At 43.4% G+C, this 18,845-nt stretch overlaps 1 protein-coding gene across 7 annotated transcripts in view; it reads left to right on the top strand.

The window, feature by feature from the left end:
- LOC143988971 (24-hydroxycholesterol 7-alpha-hydroxylase-like) overlaps positions 1 to 18,845 on the top strand; it is a 160,710-nt gene that overhangs the window by 81,655 nt on the left and 60,210 nt on the right. For all 7 annotated transcript variants that reach the window (XM_077488936.1, XM_077488935.1, XM_077488933.1 and 4 more), the window contains 3 exons: positions 6,259 to 6,354; positions 8,033 to 8,123; positions 17,516 to 17,649. In XM_077488936.1, coding sequence (XP_077345062.1) covers positions 6,259 to 6,354; positions 8,033 to 8,123; positions 17,516 to 17,649 — 321 coding nt within the window. The remainder of the gene's footprint in view (positions 1 to 6,258; positions 6,355 to 8,032; positions 8,124 to 17,515; positions 17,650 to 18,845) is intronic.

Consider the following 18,845-nt stretch of genomic DNA (forward strand, 5'->3'; position numbering starts at 1 on the left):
TGCACCCGGTGCAGATTGTGGCTAACTGTTGGTGTTGTAAAGGAATGTGATTTCAGCCCTATGGAGAAGGATCAGTATAGAGTGCTGGGAAAGGAGCTCAGCAGCCAGGCATAGCATCCGGGGCAGAGGGGGTAGTCAGGGGGCTTTGGGGGGGCACAACTTTAGATCTGGGGGGGGGGGGGCAAAGCCACGTGAGACAAAATCTGGAGCCTGCAGCCCCACAGGAGGTGTTAGGGGATTTGTTCTAGCAATTTCCGAAGCTTTCTCTGTCAGTGTTGGCACTGGCAGATGTTGGGGAAAGATCTCTTCCTGGAGGTGTGTCTTTTCCCCAGTTGCCAGGGAAGTGGGGTAAAGCAGACATACCTGGGTGGGTGGGGTTACAGACAATCCCAGCTGGTGACTAAGACACTGAGCGGTGTCTTACCTCACAAGTGACAACGGTCCGGTCGTGGCTACAGGGTGGCACTCTCCTCCTCTTGCCTCGCTGAACTTGGTTACCATTCCATGCTGCCAGCACACAGAACAGACACTTCCCCCATCCTGGGCTGTTCCCACCCCATGCTCCTCTACATTCAGGTAATGGCTCATAGCTTCTCCTCACCCAATGAGAAGGAAGGGGTGTGGACTGTGGAAGGCAAAGTGTCAGGAAAGGGTTCATCCGCTGGTAAGATCTATCATTTGGCGTGCAGTACTGAGGTCCACCAGCAGGTGTCTCTTGGCAGTTTGGAACTGACAGGAGAGTAGGAGAGTCTTTCCCTGCTGGTGTTATGTCATCATTGGGCCGCAGTACTGACGCCCACCAGCGGATGGATCCTGGCAGTATGGAGCAGGCAACACTCCCTGCACTCAGGTGTTACATGAGGACAGTCACTGACAGTCCCATAAATACCCTGCAAGCCCTCACATGCTTGCCTTGGTATCTTTCTTCTTTGCGCTCTGACCTGTATCCTGAACCCTGTAACCTGAGCCTGTACCTAATCCCATCCTGATCCTGTCCCTCCTGTGTTCCTGTTCCCTTGTAAGCCTGATCCCATCCATTATCTCCCTCTCCTGTCCTGACCTTGTTCATTTGCTGATTCCCTGTGTATGACCCTGGCCTGGCTAACGTGTTTGATTTTGGTACTTCCCTTTGGTCGTATATGTTGTCTGTGGGTTTCTGTTGGTTGGTTGAGCAGTATTTGTATTTGGGGTGATTAGTTATTTATATCACTTATCTTAAAGCGGGAGTCCACCGGGACTCCGCGTTTTTTTTTTTTTTAAAGCCAGCAGCTACAAATACTGCAGCTGCTCACTTTTAAAATAGTGACACTTACCGCAATGTCGGCACCCGAAGCCGATCTCTAGGTCGCCTGTCGGGTCCTGCCGCCGCCATCTTGGGTATGGGAATCAGGAAATGGAGCCTTTCGGCTTCATTTCCCGGTTCCCTACTGCGCATGCGCGAATCGCGCTGCGCAATAAGGACGCTCCCCGCTGCCTCTGGGATCTGTGTGTTTCCCAGCAGGCAGCGGGGCACTTGCGGGAAGGGGCAGGCACTTGCGGAAAGGGGCGTACGTTACGCCCCTTTCCGCAGAGAGCTATCCCGGAAGTGGGTGCATTTACCTGTATTATCCAGGTAACTGCACCCCCTCCCCCCTGAAAGGTGCCGATTGTGGCACCGGAGGGGGGGAGGGTTCCGATGAGCGGAAGGTCCACTTTAGGGTGGACCTCCGCTTTAAATAAACATTATTCTTATTCACTTTACATGCGTTTTGGTTTCCTCTTTGCAGTCCACACAATCTGGTCAAACCTGTTCATGACACAAAGTGGTAGCCCAGTAATGCGGGTGGCTGTGTGGCCCTAGGACAGATCGGAGCTGGACATCATATGATAATATGAATGGGAGGCTGCACAGGCCCACTGGAGCAAGGGGCGAGGTTGCGATTGTGACCCCTGAGACCCCTTATGCTACGCCCATGCTTTGGGCCCAATTTGGAAATTTTTACGTAGGGGTATTTCACTTTTCACTTTTGTTGCCAGCGGTTTAGACATTAATGGCTGTGTGGTGAGTTATTTTGAGGGAACAGAAAATTTACACTGTTATACAAACTGTACGCTCACTAATGTACATTGTAGCAAAGTGGCATTTCTTCAGTGTTGTCACATGAAAAGATATAGTGCAAGTATTTCATATTTTGAGCGTGTAAATACCTCCTACCCACACCGCACGCTGTATTTGCTCCTGCTGGCTTGTAAGTCACTACAGGACATAAGACCCGGCAGGATAAACGAAAAAGTGTGTGACAGGGGAGACAAATATTAACACACTCCTAGTGTGGAAAACCTGCAACAGCCTGAGATTACCAGAGCCTAAAGCTGAACTCTGGGGAAAATTGAAAACGAACCTTCCAGCGGTGTCCCTCTCCCACTGCAAGAGTTAAATAGTCATTTTTGTCTAAGCTACTGTTAGAAAGCAGTTTTAGTTAGCTCATCAATTGCTTCCCTGCCAGCTGGCGCTCTCTTCTTCCATATGGGGTCTGGGCAGACATCAGAGAGCGATTAATGGTCTAGCTCTCTCCATTGTTAATTTTGACGTCATATTCCAATTTAGTCTTAACCATAGTTTTTTTTTTTTTTTTTTTACTAAAATGCCATTTAGTTTTAGTCATCTGAACTGTTTTAGTTTTAGTCGTATTTTAGTCAAAATCTCCTGTACATTTTAGTCAACTAAAATCTCCAGTACCCACCTGAACTTCCACTTTCGTTGGAGCTCCGTCTGTCCGTTAAATCCCCAGCCCCCTGACTCTATCAGCAAGCTGTATTTGCTGAGAGATGCAGGCTCCCACTGTCTGCTTGCTACCTGGGAGTTTTGAAACAATGCCCTGCAAACCACAGAAGAGGAACTCTGATTTGTGTCTGTCTGGATGTGTAGTGGTGAGTGTTTCCCCTCTCAGCAAGCAGGTCCATCGCTACCACTAGGCAAACTAGGGCGCACTGCAGCCTAGGGTGCAGCCATGATTGGTAGAGTCCACTGGGAGGAGGGGGCATAGGAGTTTATCAGTGCCTCTTTTTCTGTAGTCCGGGGTGCAGATGGCACACGCACGGGCTGTTTGTCAGTGTTTATTGAAAAGGAGTAGAGAGAAAAGTGTGGGAATGCCTTCCTAATAACGGGGGGAGGTCGTCCCGCTCACCATGCCAGCCCTGGGGTGGGGGAACACTTGGCAGGTGACCGCACTTCTTCTTGTACACACCCTCTTGCCTCTGCTTGGCACTCACTGAGCCCCTGGACAACACAACACAAAGGCAGCCATTGGCCCCACCACTTGGAATGCCCACCCCTGCTATCGATTGGCCATGGTACAACAAGCACACAACTCCATGATTGGTTGCTCTGACAGGCCGCTTATTGTATTCTGTGATAGAACTCTTCACACATAGGATTCCATACAACGTGCCTGCCTCAGCTCTCTCCTTCTTATTGTTCTCTAAGGGCAGCCCTGAGAAGCTGGCACAAGCGGCCATCTCTGTGAGTGAAGTTCTGGCACCTGACACACTGGTCCGCCCACCACCTGTCACACTCTGCGCCACTGGTCCTCCCACCTGTCACACTCTGCCCCACTGGTCCCCTCACCCGTCACACTCTGCCCCACTGGTCCCCTCACCCGTCACACTCTGCCCCACTGGTCCCCTCACCCGTCACACTCTGCCCCACTGGTCCCCTCACCCGTCACACTTTGCCCCACTGGCCCCCCCACCTGTCACACTGGCACCCCCACCTGTCACACTATGACCCACTGGTCCCCCCACCTGTCACACTATGACCCACGGGTCCCCCCGCCTGTCACACTCCTTCCCCGTCACACTGCCCCACCACCTGTTGCACTCTTCCTGCCACCTGTCATACTGGCCCCCTACCTGTCACACTGCCCCCCACCTGTCACACTATGACCCACTACCACCCCCCCACCTGTCACATTCCCCCCCCCCCCAGTCACACTGAGCCACCACCTGTTACACTTTCCCCCACCAACTGTCAAACTGCTTTCTCCCACCTGTCACACTCTGCCCCACTGGTCCCTCCACCTGTCACACAGGCCCCCCCACTTGTCACACTCTGCCCCACTGACACCCCCACTTGTCACACTCCCTCCCCCCCATCACACTACGCCCCAAGCCCCCCCCCCCCCAATTTAGTAGTTTAATGTTTGGATGTTTTTAAGTTTTCTACTGCTTTTAAAAGTTTTCTTTTATTTTTTCTCTTTGGGGGGTGGGCGCAAGTGGTAGCTGATCTTGCCTAGGGCCCAAAATAGTCTAGCCATGCCCCGCCAGCAAGGTAGCAGTGCTTAGCTGCGTAAAATAACAACCTTCCCAGATCATGCAGTTCTTTGCCCTGTGCATGCCCTCACTCCCATTTACTTCCCCATCCTCATTTGCAGGTCACTTCTCCATCCCCAAAGTATAATGTACCCTGCCCTGTGCGCTCCATCACACCTATTTACTTCCCCATCCCTACTTGCAGCCTGGCATTACAGCCGATAGAGTATACATTTTTTCTTATTATTTTAAGTTGCACTTCCGTTTGTCAAAAAGCAATATTTTTGTTTGTTCATGAAACTTTTATATAGTTTTTATATATAACGACAAAGGACTAAATCTGTGTCTGCGGTGCATGTTCAAACCTTAATACTATAAATATTAACATGTTATTAGATTTTTACTGAAGGAGTATATGGAAATTCTAGAGAAATCCTTAAATAATGCATTACAATTTAATTAAACCGATTCGATTTTAGTCGACTAAATGAAAATTGGAATTGATTTAATTCAAATTTTATTTTTGTTTTTAGTTTTTGTCACTGAAAACACACAGCTGACGAAAGCTATGACGAAAATATTTTCGTCAACTAAATTAACCATGGTTTTTTTTTCACCTCTCTTCTGGAGAACAGCTAGAGTTCCTCGATTTTGTCTGACATTCATTGGATTGGAGCTTCTTCTACACTGCAGCTAGACCAAGCTCCAGCTTTCCACACCTAGCCTTGTTAATTGACTTTAAAGTGAGGCCAGAGCTTCAACCATGGGCCTCATCAACCGGTTCTATTTGACTTCCATTGTTTCTACAAACAGGGAGGGGTTGTGTAGTTCACAGAAGATGTTGGGAAGGCAGATACTGTTTTGAGATTTAATTTCACTACACAGGAGGGCACAAGGACACTGGATTTTTATTGGGATCAACAAGTATTTTCTTTATTTATAAATATGTACTTAGTTAATTGCATTTGTTTTCTTTGTTCAGGCTGTCACATCTAAAGACCGATAATCTGCAATATATTAGTTCTTGGGTTTAGATACACTTTGAAGGTACCCATAGGTACCATAAGACGTGAGATGGCCAACATCAGATCCATCATCATAATTATAGTGTTAAGACCCCTTTCACACCACACCGCTGATAGCGTCGGCGGTAAAACGCCGCTATTTTTAGCGGCGTTTTACCGCCGGATTTGCGGCGTATTTCGGCCGCTAGCGGGGCGCTTTTACCCTCCCCCCGCTAGCGGCTGCGAAAGGGTTAAAACCGCTGGCAATACACCGCAATAGCGGTGTTTTGCCGGCGGTATTACAGCGCTGCCCCATTGATTTCAATGGGGAGCAGCGGTGGAGGAGCGGTAAACACACTGCTCCTTCACCGCTCCAAAGAAGCTGCTGGCAGGACTTTTTTCTGACATCCTGCCAGCGCACCGCTGTAGTGTGAAAGCCCTCGGGGCTTTCACACTACACGCAATGCTGTAGCTTCTTTAGGGCGTTTTGCAGGCGCTATTTCTAACGCTATAGCGCCTGCAAAACGCCCTGGTGTGAAAGGGGTCTAAAGGTTGTGTTTTTATTTTTTTTATTTTATTTTTTTAAATAACAACCATGCTATACTTACCTACTCTGTGCAAACTAGGAGTCTGTTCAGTACCTGTTTGACTGTTGTCTGCACTAGTCCTGATCGCCTGCTTGTCTGTGCTACTTTCTCTACTATTGTAAGTCATTGCTCAGACCACAGTTCTTTGGACCTTCAAGTTCTATTGCCCCTGTCCTGCTATTATCAGTAGGTCCACCAAGCTACTTGACACCTAATTTTCATAGAAAATGGTAATGGCGGGGCAGATGGACCTGCTTCAGACATTGAATAAAATTACAGCTGTCGATAAAATGGGTACAGAGGGAGTCGAAGCTGCATGTACATTTTGAATTACCCTGGTGATGAATACATTTGTATGATTTCTCGATCTTTTACAGACCTTGCTGCATCATCTGCTGGACACTCTCAAGGGAAATTCCACACATAACTTCAGTCTATTACTGCTCTGGGCATCGCAGGCCAACGCCAACCCTGTAAGTGCATCTAGATAAATTGTCTCAGCTAAAGTACCATGGTAGAGAAGGAGGCCTTGTTTTATCTTTGTTTTTAGCTATGGTTGGTTGTGGTCTTTTACATTTACTTCTAAAATGAGAAGTCTTTAAGAGGACCTTATCTGTGCAAGTTGACAGAGAGAAACAAGACTAGTCAGCAGCATTGCCTGTGGCTCCCCTGCAGCTGATCTTTCCTCATTATGGACATACCATGCCTTGTTCTGCACTATGTCTCTGTGTGGAGGTAGCCATCTTGGCAGATTTGCAGGGCTCTACATCCTCATGTTAGAGCTGTCCCCCGATGACTGGTGATCTAAGAATTAGCAGGAAAAAGGTGTAGAAATCACAGATCCAAAGAATTAATGAAAAGAAGCAGGAAGATCCTTGCAATGCAGATCTCAGGTACAGCTTCCTCTCCAGGAAGGAGAATAATGAGCAGCACAGTATTGACACCCTAAATCTCATTTCGGTGAGACGAGTTTTCAGAGGCAACTCTGCATTGTTGAGCTCACACTGCAAATATACAGCTATAGAAATGGAGATCCATGCCTAGCCGTGGGAAGTGCTCCTCAAGGAATTCAAAACAAAATGTAAATTTTTCAAGGCATAGTTGAGGTGCATCTATCATTTCTAGATTTACTAGAGATTTACTGCTGTCAGGGGCTCCAGTAGATGTATTTCCTCGCTTCCCATCCTCCTGACAATGATTTAGTGGACAGAAAATGAGGGGAACTCTGCAACGCCACAGATAGAAAGTAAATAAAAAAAAACTATCTTAGTAGAGTAGAAGATGGCTTGAATCTCTCTCATCTTGTTTGCAGTCTGTGTCCCTGCAGCAAATTTTCTCTTCTTGTCTGGTAAAACTGTTGTCAACAGGACAGGAAGTAAGAGGAAATATCTCTGAAAGAGCACCAGATGGTTAAAATCAGAGGATGTAACCGCATTACTGACATGTTTCGTCCTGACGGGCTTATTATTATTATTATACAGGATTTATGTAGCGCCAACAGTTTGTGCAGTGCTTTACAACATGAGGGCAGAAAGTAGTTATAATACAATTCAATACAGGAGGAATCAGGGAGCCCTGCTTGTTAGAGCTTACAATCTTACAATCGGCAGTGCTGCAGCGACTACCAGCTGGATACTGGCCTCATCACACATCAATATGCATATTTGCCAGCACACCATGGATCGTCAAATGTCCAAAACTTTTATTGTACAGAGATCTCATCGCAAAGGTACAAATGCAACATTTCAGAGCCGTGCAGCACCGCTGCGTCACATACCTGATGAAGGGTTCCTGCGTGACACCGATGTGATCTCTCTACAATAAAGGTTTTGGACAACATTTGAAGATCAATTGTGTGCTGATGAATAAGCATATTAATCTATACTAACCACAGACCATAAGTGAATCCACAAATATCTTATTTTTTTATTATGTCAGACATTTGCTATTGACCGTAGCAAGCAGATTCTCCCTTCTTCCAGTGCACTATAGAACAAGGACAAGAAGATTCTGATTGGCTGCTATGGACAATAAGTGATGCCTGTTTTCTCAGATAAATTAGTATATCCAGTAGAATTTGTGGAATATAATTGGAAGACTGTTTAGAACCGGCAGCAGTTCAATAATGTCTTCACCATCTATCTATTTTAGATTACATTTTGGACACTTGCTTTCATCATTTCGGAGCCAGAGGTTTACAAGAAGGTCATAAATGAAATTACTTCTGTATTTGGTGAAGGAGGTAACTATGTTTTAAATGTCTACATTCATGAAGTCACCAGAAACAAAGGTGTTATTAAATTATATATAAACCCAAAACCAGAGAATATAAGTTGCAGCTTACCAGTCCTCAGGTGTGGGGGGCTGCAAGGGTTTCCTTTATTTGGGTATTTTTTTATACTTTATTTTCCCCTGGTGATCCTGCCAGTAACAAACTTCCTGTCCTAGAGTGACAATGCTCTCCACACCATATCTACGGAGGAAAAGTGTCATCACCTTAGGTTGGTCCTCTGATTTGGGATACAAAAACCTACCCTCATCTTTAATAATGGGAGGGGTTTTGTAGTTCACAGAAGATGTTGGGAAGGCAGATAATGTTTTGAGATTTAATTTCACTACACAGGAGGGCACAAGGACACTGGATTTTATTGGGATCAACAGGTATTTTCTTTATTTATAAATATGTACTTAGTTAATTGCATTTGTTTTCTTTGTTCAGGTTGTCCCATCTAAAGACCAATAATCTGCAATATATTAGTTCTTGAGTTTAGATATACTTTGAAGGTACCCATAGGTACCATGAGACGTGAGATAGCCAACATCAGATCCATCATCATAATTATAGTGTTAAAGTTTTTTTTTTTTAATAACAACCATGTTATACTTACCTACTCTGTGCAATAGTTTTGCACAGAGCAGCCCCGATCCTCTGCTTTTTGGGTCACCCGCCAGCGATTCTTGCTCTTCCCCCTACCGAGTGCCCCAATAGCAAACCTCCTGGTGTAGGGGCACTTGAGCGGTCTCGCTCCCGAGCCGCACTCCTTAGAATGGACATTGTCCATTCACAAGCATAACCTTGGCTTGGCCCCGCTCTCTCCTCATTGGCTCACTGGCTGTTTATTCACAGCCGCCGGAGCCAATGGCTACCTCTGCTGCGTGAGCCAATTAGGAGAGAGAGACCCAGGAGAGTCGTTGCTCTCATGAACCTCGCTGGATCGAGATGGGGCTCGGGTAAGTAAAAGGGGGGGCTGGAGGGGTGGAGCTGAACCCAGAAAGTTTTTTTTACCTTGATGCATAGAAGGTAAAAAAACCTTCTCCATTTAGAACCTCTTTAACTTACTATTGTTCATTTGATCCTTATATGAGTTATTAAATAGGGCATGTATTGGTTTTGAAATTATTATTTCTGTTAAAAGTATTTTTACATGAGTTGATCTCTCAGTATTTCTAGGAATTTGGTTATTTTACAGCAGTGCAGCTATTTGTGGAGGTATGTTTTGCTATGACATTTGCTGATTTGAGCTTATAGCTAGCTCATTTAAGTGTTTCTAGCAGTTTTGTTCTCTATCAGCAGATAGACATGCACGCTTGTACTAATCAAGCTTGTATATTTATTGATGGGGCTTGATTTCCATGGCGCTAGACCAATCTCTGAAGAGTAATATGAATCAAATGAGAAAACCAATCTGTGATTCCTTGAGATTGAGCAGCTAGGAGGGGTCTGCTGAGTTTTATGAGCACCCAACAGCTTATAATAATTTTACAATCCAAATCATAATCGGGAACTCTTAGACAAGGGTATCCGGACCAGTGCCAAACATCTCTTAACTCTCCAACACCCTGATGCTTGAAGGCCACATGAGTCTCGCAGTATTTCTTTTCCTCTAGTATGTAGAGCAGACCAGTCATTGTGCCCATTCTGACCCATGTCCACAGCCAAAAAATGAGCATCAAAACTGGACCAAGGAGCAATGGAATAAGGTGGTCATGTCTGATGAATCATGTTTTCTGTTACATCATGTGGATGGCTGGGTGCATGTGAGTCGCTTATCTGGGGAAGGGATGGCACCAGGCTGCAGTATGGGAAAAAGGGCAAACTGGCGGAGGCAGTAGAGATTTTAGGCAATGTTCTGCTTAGAAACATTGGGTCCTGACAATCATGTGGATGTTACTTGACACGTACCACCTACCTGAACATTATTGTTGACCAAGTACACCCCTTAAAAGAAATGGTATTCCCTGATGATAGTGGCTCTTTCATCAGGATAATAGGCCCAGCCACAATAAAAAAATGGTTCAAGAATGCTATCAGGAACACAGCAACAAGTTTGAGGTAGTGACTTGGCCTCCTAATTCTCCAGATTTCAATCCATTCAAACATCTGTGGGATGTGCTGGAAAAACAAATCTGATCCATGGAAGCCCCACCTTACAACATAGGATGTGCTACTGACAGCTTGGCGCAAGATACCACAGCATACCTTCAAAGGTCTATTGGAGTCCAAGCCTTGATGATTTAGAGCTGTTTTGAAGGCAAAAGGGGGACCTACTCAATATTAGGTGGATGGTCATGAAATGATGCAGACTATGCAGCTGGAGCAAGGATCCACCCAGCTTTCTGATTAGCCTATCTCTATGCTCGCCCATATTGTAAGCAAGTTAGATTTGCAGGACAATGCAATGCAGTAGAATTTGACCTTTATGTCTTTTTAAATCCTATGCAGGACTAATTGAGGTAAATATCCTCTAGGTATTAAGAAACAGGTTTAGGTGCTTGGAAAATATTTATCCACACTGTGTATATGCTGGTGATAAAGGTACCGCACGTGCTATTGAACTATCCTAAGATACACAGCCAGAAATTAAAGGAAGATTTGGTGCTTCAACCACCAAGCTACTTACCCCTGAACCACCATTAAAACTCAGGGTAGGTGACCCAACATTTCCAGCCTGACCAATTCTTTTTAGTTGATTTTGGGTTCCTAGTTGTCTTGACCACATGCTTTTGTACGAGTTACATATATCTGATGATGTGCGGTTTTCTGCCCTTGCTGCTTATAAATGCTACATATTTTTGTATGCGGTTGCAATCATTTTAAAGCTGAAATCCAAAAACAAAAACTTTCATTTAAATATATAGTAATCCTTCATAACCTCAAAAGATTTACTTTGCGTGTGCTAAGTGCTTTTATAAACCAAGGTATTACCTTGTAAAAGTAGTGATAACATCAGCACTGTACTGCACATAGTCTGTGCAGAGAGCAGAGCTGTGGGAGGGACCCAGCAGGCTCCACCCACTACAGACTGCCTGCAGAAAACTACAGGAGGGGGCGGAGACAAGACCAGTCACACTGTACGAGGAGAGATACAGCAGTGACCGGTCTTTATTACAGGAAGCTCCTACATCAGTGGTTCTCAACTCCGTATGGAATGAAATTTAATCTGAAAATATAAAGGTTACACTCACATTTCCAAAGATAAAAACAGCGCTTGTAAGACAGTAACAGCGGAATCAGCTAGACTTCCCCTGATTCCGCTGTTACTGTCTTACAAGCTCTTTTTTTAATCTTTGAAAATGTGAGTGTAACCTTTATATATTCTGATTAAATTTCATTCATTCCATACGGAATTACGCTACGTGCCCTCCTTTTTCTTTCCATATCTAATGGTTGGGCTGTCTGCCCTATATATTGTCCTATCTACTGATATCCACTGGTCTGAAGACCCCCTGGAGATTGAGCCTTTGCTGTGAGCCGGAACCATACCTGGTACCTTACAAAAAGCCTGATTGACTCATTAGGTGTACACCTATCTGAGTTCAATCGTTCCGGTAAGCGATTGGTGACTTTGGTGGATCTTCTATAAATTTTCAGTAATTATGTGACACTCACAGTCTGATATATTATTGTTTCGATACACCGGGATTGTTTTTTTCATTTCACTGGACTACTTTTTGGTTTATCACTATAAGGACCTACATTGGTCCCCATATTTTCACTTATGGATATTTATTTATCTTTGTACATTTTATTCAAAAGAATTGTACTCATATTTTAGCGCTGGACTTATTTACATATTTATCTATTTTTCACTGCTGTGCTGGCTGCTATCCTTGCACTTTTGGACAGCGTGGTATACGTTTGTATATTGCGCTTTATATCTGCCCTAGCCCCAATACAAGAACTTTATGGAGCATATATGCAATATTAACATTCATAGCTCTGAATATATTAAAAATATATCCCTTATATCTGAAAAGAGAAACCTTCCAAAAGATATATATATTACACAAAAACTGTATAAAAAAATAACTGTATAAAAAAGGAAAAATTAGGATATATGTTAGTGGAGGGGACATCAACTATTGTTAATAAAACAATATCAATGGGAAAAATTGCGCTTAGCGAGCTAATTATGATTATAACTGTATGACACAACAGCAGCACTCATGAACATGTATACACCATATAAACAAATAGATAAAGAAAATGTTGCACTGTCAAAATAGTGATGTAGTGATAAAAATCGTCCCTTAATATAATGATATCAGAGGATATAAACCATTAAAGTCCTTTACATAGTCAAAAAACTTTATATGTGTTAAAGTGATGAAAGTGTCCAAACACTAGTTAATCCTTAGGTGAACAAACTAAGGGTGGTGTCCTTCCAATTAACAGCAGGTGTATCACCTTGTGCTCCCCAAGGGATAGATGAGACAAAAATATCTTGTCCCTGCTGCCTCACAAACGATGTTCTATTGAACGAAACGTATGTCAGGCAAGGAACAGCGGTGACGTGTTCGGACTTATGGAGAGTGTCTGACTGATGTTTTTCCGATATGCCTGTGATATTCATCTTTTCTGTCAGTAGATTGGCCATTAAACTTCTTGTGCTTTTAATTGAACTCTGCGCAATGAGTTTGTTTCCTCTTCCTCCTTCTATATAAGTACCTGTAATACATAAATAATTTACAGGGGTTCTTGGACTGACCTTTCTGTATTTAGAAAATATCCAAAATAATAACTTTGCATGGTTCTATTGCTTGGTGGTTTACACAGGCAAGCAGACACCAGCAGAGGAACCTTGTTATGTTTTGAATGAAGGGCTTATTCTTGCATTTGGACCTTACTAATAAGCAATTTGTACAAAACTCCTTTAACTGGCACAATAGCAGCGGTGGGCAAATGGGCGTACAGCGTGACCATGCCCGCGGGCTCGATGTCCGCCGGTGTTCTGGCGATCGTGTCAAGGAGCCGCAGAATGGGGAGATGTAAACAAGGCATTTCCCCCGTTCTGCCTAGTGACATGACAGGGAGTTGCTGCTCCCTGTCATCGGGAGCAGTGATCACTGCCATGTCAGTGGTAGCCCATCCCCCCCACAGTTAGAATCACTCCCTAGGACACACTTAACCCCTTGCTCGCTCTCTAGTGTTTAACCCCCTTCCCTGCCAGTGTCATTTACACAGTAATCTGTGCATTTTTATAGCACTGATCGCTGTATAAATGAAAATGATCCCAAAATAGTGTCAAAAGTGTCCAATGTGTCCGCCATAATGTCAGTCATGATATTTTGTAGACTCTATAACTTTTGCGCAAACCAATCAATATATGCTTATTGCAAATTCTTTTTTTTTTAACAAAAATATGTAGAACAATACATATTGGCCTAAACTGGGGAAAAAAATAGTTATTTTATAAAATTTTGGGGGATATTTATTATAGCAAAAAGTAAAAAATATTGCTTTTTTTTTCAAAATTGTCGCTCTTTTTTGTTTATAAGCAGCAGAGGTGATCAAATACCACCAAAAGAAAGCTCTATTTGTGGGGAAAAAAAGCAGGTCTAATTTGTGTATGGGTGTAACTCGTACGACTGTGCAATTGTCGGTTTAAGCGACGCAGGGCCGAATCCCAAAAAGTGTTCTGGTCAGGAAGGGGGTTAAATCTTCTGAGGCTGAAGTGGTTAACATAATAAACCCACATTCAGGCAGGAGAACTACTTGGAATCATTTTTTTCTTTTTATATTTGCTACATTTGTTTGGCCTGGGGAATGCCTGAAAACTGCAGTTCTTTGGGTTTTGGGGTATGTGGTGTAGGCTTCCCTGCCTTGCCGTTAGACCATTCTGTGCTCTCATTTTGGATGATAGTGAAATGTAATTCTAATAGTGACCACTAGATGGCAGTGGTTAACTGCAGCTGAACTTCCAGTCTCCCTGTGTTTGAATGGAAGGTTAATTTGTCCTTATGGAATGTTAATCATGGCTTTCAGATTCCCCTTTATCACCAAGGATTTGCGCCTATTTGTAGGAGAGGACAATTGTGCTATTTTGAATGAGAAGAATACCTGCCCTGCCAAAATAAGACTTGATGCTGTTAGGAAAATATTTGTCCATGTGTTCCATGGAATTTAGAAGGTCTTTCATCATACTGTAGAACGCCAGTTATTTCTCTAACCCTTTTAAATTATGTAAATTCTTGGACACATCACTAATAAAAGATGAAATGTTACAAAAAAAAAAAAAAAGGTTACCCTATCATAAGAACAGTGAGAAGAGTGGTCTTAGTTATGGCTTCCGCAGCTTGTTAGTGGCTTCTGCGGAGATCAGCTTTAATTCATTTGTGAAGTCTATCTAAATCTGCTGGTGGATCTAACATTGATCATGTCTACAGCTCCGTACGCACTCCGAAAATCGAACGTCAGATCGTCCATTTTCTTTTTTTTTTTGCATGCTAGTCCCATATTGAACATAAAGAGTTTACTAAAGTTCCAAAAACTCTTGTATGACAGAATAAAAAATCGGAACTGATGTCATGTGTTGTAGTGTTATTTGTATTGTATTTTCAAATGGCAACTCTTCTGATTAAACCAAAATTTGATTATTGTCCGATCACTTTGAAAGCTGTATTTTCGTCCGATTTTCAGATCGCGCGTATAGGCCTTAAGGGTGTCTCTACTGCTCCTCTAACCAGAGTGGAGACACCCCAAGGCAGAAGGTGTGTTTACTGTCTGGATCAACAGGTGAAAAAAAATGGGGAAAAAAAAACCCTGAAAAAATAAAATAATGCAGCCACCATAGTTTAGGATTGGTGAACTACAATATATAACACTTTTTTTGTTTTTGGGTTTAGAACAGCTTTACCAGCAGCTGCTTACTTATATATTGTATGTACACCCTAGAAATAAACTGCTCTGATTCGCTCCTTTTTTGTTTGTTTAATATACCATAAAAAGTGCAAATAAATACCTGTTGATCATATCAGAAATCTGGAACTGTCCTGTGCACATTTCCTGTGTTATCTCAAAGTGTCTATTCAGCCCTCCCATTTCTTATCTTGGACTATTAGAGAATGATTAGCCATTGTGCTGTGGAGATCAGAGAGTGGGAGTGCTTGAGGAATTTAGCAAATTACACTGGGCAGGGCTGACACCACTCATTTAACAAAATACTGTGTGTTGTCAGCCCACAACAAGGTATGTGTAAACCCAAATACAAAAACGTAATATTTTGCAGTTTATCAGTCCCTAAAAGACAAGTTCACCTTTGGGAACATGTTATGTGTTCCCAAAGGCATATTTGGACCTTTAGGAGTGTGTCTATGGGAGTGTTTGACCATTTTTCCAGAAGTGCATTTGTGAGGTCAGGCACTGATGATGGACGAGAAGACTTATCTCGCAGTTTCCACTCTAATTCATCCCAAAGGTGTTCTATTGGGTTGAGGTCAGGACAGTTAAGTTCCCCCACCCCAAACTCACTTATCCATGTCTTTGTGGACCTTGATTTGTGCAGTGGTCCAAATCATTTGGTAGTGGGGAGGTTATGGTGTGTTGTTTTTTCTCAGGGTTTGGGCTTGGCCCCTTAGTTCCAGTGAAGGGAACTCTTAAGACGTCAGCATACCAAGACATTTTGGACAATTCCATGCTCCCAACTTTGTGGGAACAGTTTGAGGGTGGCCCCTTCCTGTTCCATAATGATCAGTGCACAAAGCAAGGTCCATAAAGACATGGATGAGTGAGTTTGGGGTGGACAGAGGTAGCTCTAGGCTTTGTGAGGCCTTAGGGAAAATTTAGACATGAGCCCCCACTCACTCCCTTTGCAGGGGTTAAGGAAGAACCCTTAGGTGGAGCATCTTATTACTGCTGCTGCTGCTTGTGTGGGATGGATGTGTACTGCGCCAATCACGTGATAAATAGGAGAGGAGGGTCAGCATGGGTTGGCGCAGTACACATCCCAACCGCAAGGGCAGAAGCAGTAATAAGATGCTCCGTCTCAGGGTTCTTCCTTAGCCTCTGAAAAAATGGGGGTGGGGATGGGATTGGGGAACCATGGAGTAGGGGAGAAGGAGGAGGGGGTAAAAAGGGGGGGAGTGGGTAGGAGATGAGGGATGGGTAGAGGAGAACTGGAGTGAAACTGGGGTATACTGGTCTGTATGCCCCCTTTATCAGGACTTGAGAAGAATTTCAGCTGCTAGTGAGCACCGTACTTTGTAGCTAGCCTTGTTTCCCCCTGGGATCTGGCGATTGGGGCTGACTTCCTGACCAAACAGGGATCCTCCTCTTCCATTGTTAGGTACAGGCTTACCCAGACTGCGGCGGTAGCCAATCAGAGCCTTCTGTACTCTCTCTCCTTGCAGTGTCCATTAGGCAGGGACACAGACAATATGCAGCTAGGGAAACATCCTAACTAGGGACCTAAAGAGGCCCACCAGTGGACGCTACACTTTGAATCCCCATTAAAGTCCATATATATTGCTTCATATTCTTTAGTCCTGATAAAGGGGGCTGGTTTTTGTACCCAAAACAAATTGGCTTTCTTATGCATTTTCCCCCTGACTTTACATTGTAATAAATTTATATCTGGACTATTAATTCATGGTGTGGCGCGCCAATTTCAGATACACTTGTTCAAAAATAAAATCATGCATTTATCCCAATCTATCCGAAACTACAACTGACATGAGGGTTGATTTACTAAAACTAGAGTGTGCAAAATCTGGTGTGGTTGTGTATGGTAGCCAATCAGCTTCTAACTTCAGCTTGTTGGAAGTTATGGTGGTTTCTATGCAGAGCTACACCCGATTTTGAACTCTCCAGTTTTCATAAACCCACCCCATACACTTTAATCACTAAGCACTTCTTTCTTCTGGGGCACATTACAAGAAGTAGAAGCTCCAGGTGTGCTGCTCATTGGTCAGCCCGGTCATGTGTCTGCCCTGACCACCAATGAGTGCTTACCGTTGCATTATAATATATACTCGCTCAAGGGATGCGATGTCTGGGAGGGGTTGCAGAGTATTTGGAGTTAGTTTGCCTTTAAATTTTTCATGAAAAGATTAACTTGCCCATTAAACCCCTGTATTTATTACTGTGATGCAGTCAGGCTGTGTATGCAGTAATAAATCTGCTGTTGCAGCAAGGGTTAAACTATATTATGCTGGCAGCATGCTGGAGAGCCAGACTGCTGCTCTCACACAGAGGGCCTGGTCTTCATTGGCCCGATGGCCCCCCAATCAAAAGTACTGTTCATTTATTTCCTGCTCCTGAAGATTTATTAAAAATGTTATACAGAAAAGTTTATTGCATTTCTTATTTCTTTGAGCAAATGTCTGACTTTCATTTTTGTGTTTCTCTTTGGGCAGGTCAGCATCATTTAAGTATTACCGCAGCTGATCTGAAGAAAGTCCCCTTTGTGAAGTCCTGTGTCCTTGAGGCCATACGGCTGAGGTCCCCAGGAGCGATCACCAGGAAAGTTGTACAACCATTGAAAGTCTATGTAGGTATTTATTGTAACCTTCTGAAAAGTTTAATAACCAATCATACTTAATGTGATAGTAATAGTGATAGTGATTCCAACAACCCCCATTATTGGCTTTCAGACAACCACCCAACCTCAGACACAAACTAATCAGCAGGAAACTTCACTCTGATTATGAAGTTACAAATAATGGTAGCAAACCATGCAATAAAAAGCGCTGCAAACTATGCAGCCAGATCAATCCATCCAAAAGTGTCACACACACAAACGGGACCTTCAATATCATGGGATCTTACAACTGTACCTCCAGCAATGTTGTATACCTCATCCAATGCAAAAGGTGCAGCAAAGGATCTTATGTTGGTGAAACAGGACAGAAGTTGCAAACGAGGATGAATTTACACAGACACACCATCAAGGAACATAAAGAAGACAGTTTATGTACACCTGTTGGACATCACTTCTCACAACCGGATCACACTATAGAAGACCTCAATGTTTTAGTTCTTAAAGGGAATTTCAGAACTATCCAGGAAAGGAAAACCTTTGAACTAAGAATGATAATTCTTTTTGACACAAAAAATAATGGCCTGAATTTAGACATAGGTTTCCTTACTCATTATACTAAAGTTTTACAACCCCCTCTGTGACTAGCAACCCCCCCTCCATTCCATAGCTCTCCCTCTGTCTTATCTCACTAACTCTTCTCTTATCTTTATTGCCCCATTGATTTGTATGTGTTTTTTTTGTTTTCTCTCTTCTTTCCCTCAGAGGTGTTTTTTTTTTTTTTTTTTTTGTTTTGGTTTTACATTCTGCTTAAAAATTTGTAAATCAGTACTGCTTGGACCTTGAAGAAGGGGACATACCCGAAAGCTTGTCCTGAAAAATTGTATGTTAGTGCAAATAAAAAAAGTATCACGGACAGTACTCAATTTTCTCAATAACCAATCAGAAATTCTTGTTTTATTCATACCTTCCTACTCAGGTAGAAGGTGGAATTGCAAGGTGTATAGATATAAAAAAATACATTATAAATACATTTATCGCATAATCTCTGTTCGCAGATGAACAAGGGGTTTAGAGAGCTGGGGGGTGGAGACTGCAGGGGAGTGTCTGCAGGAGCCAGAGGAACAGCAGTACACTGATCTTCCCAGTGAAGAGCTGTGCAGAGAGGGGTGTTAGCACAAGTCTTTTTATTGGAGGACAGGCAGGCT

This window comes from Lithobates pipiens, unplaced genomic scaffold, assembly GCF_037356315.1.
Source record: "Lithobates pipiens isolate NorthernLeopardFrog02 unplaced genomic scaffold, aLitPip1_a1.2 Scaffold_18, whole genome shotgun sequence".
Classification (NCBI taxonomy): domain Eukaryota; kingdom Metazoa; phylum Chordata; class Amphibia; order Anura; family Ranidae; genus Lithobates; species Lithobates pipiens.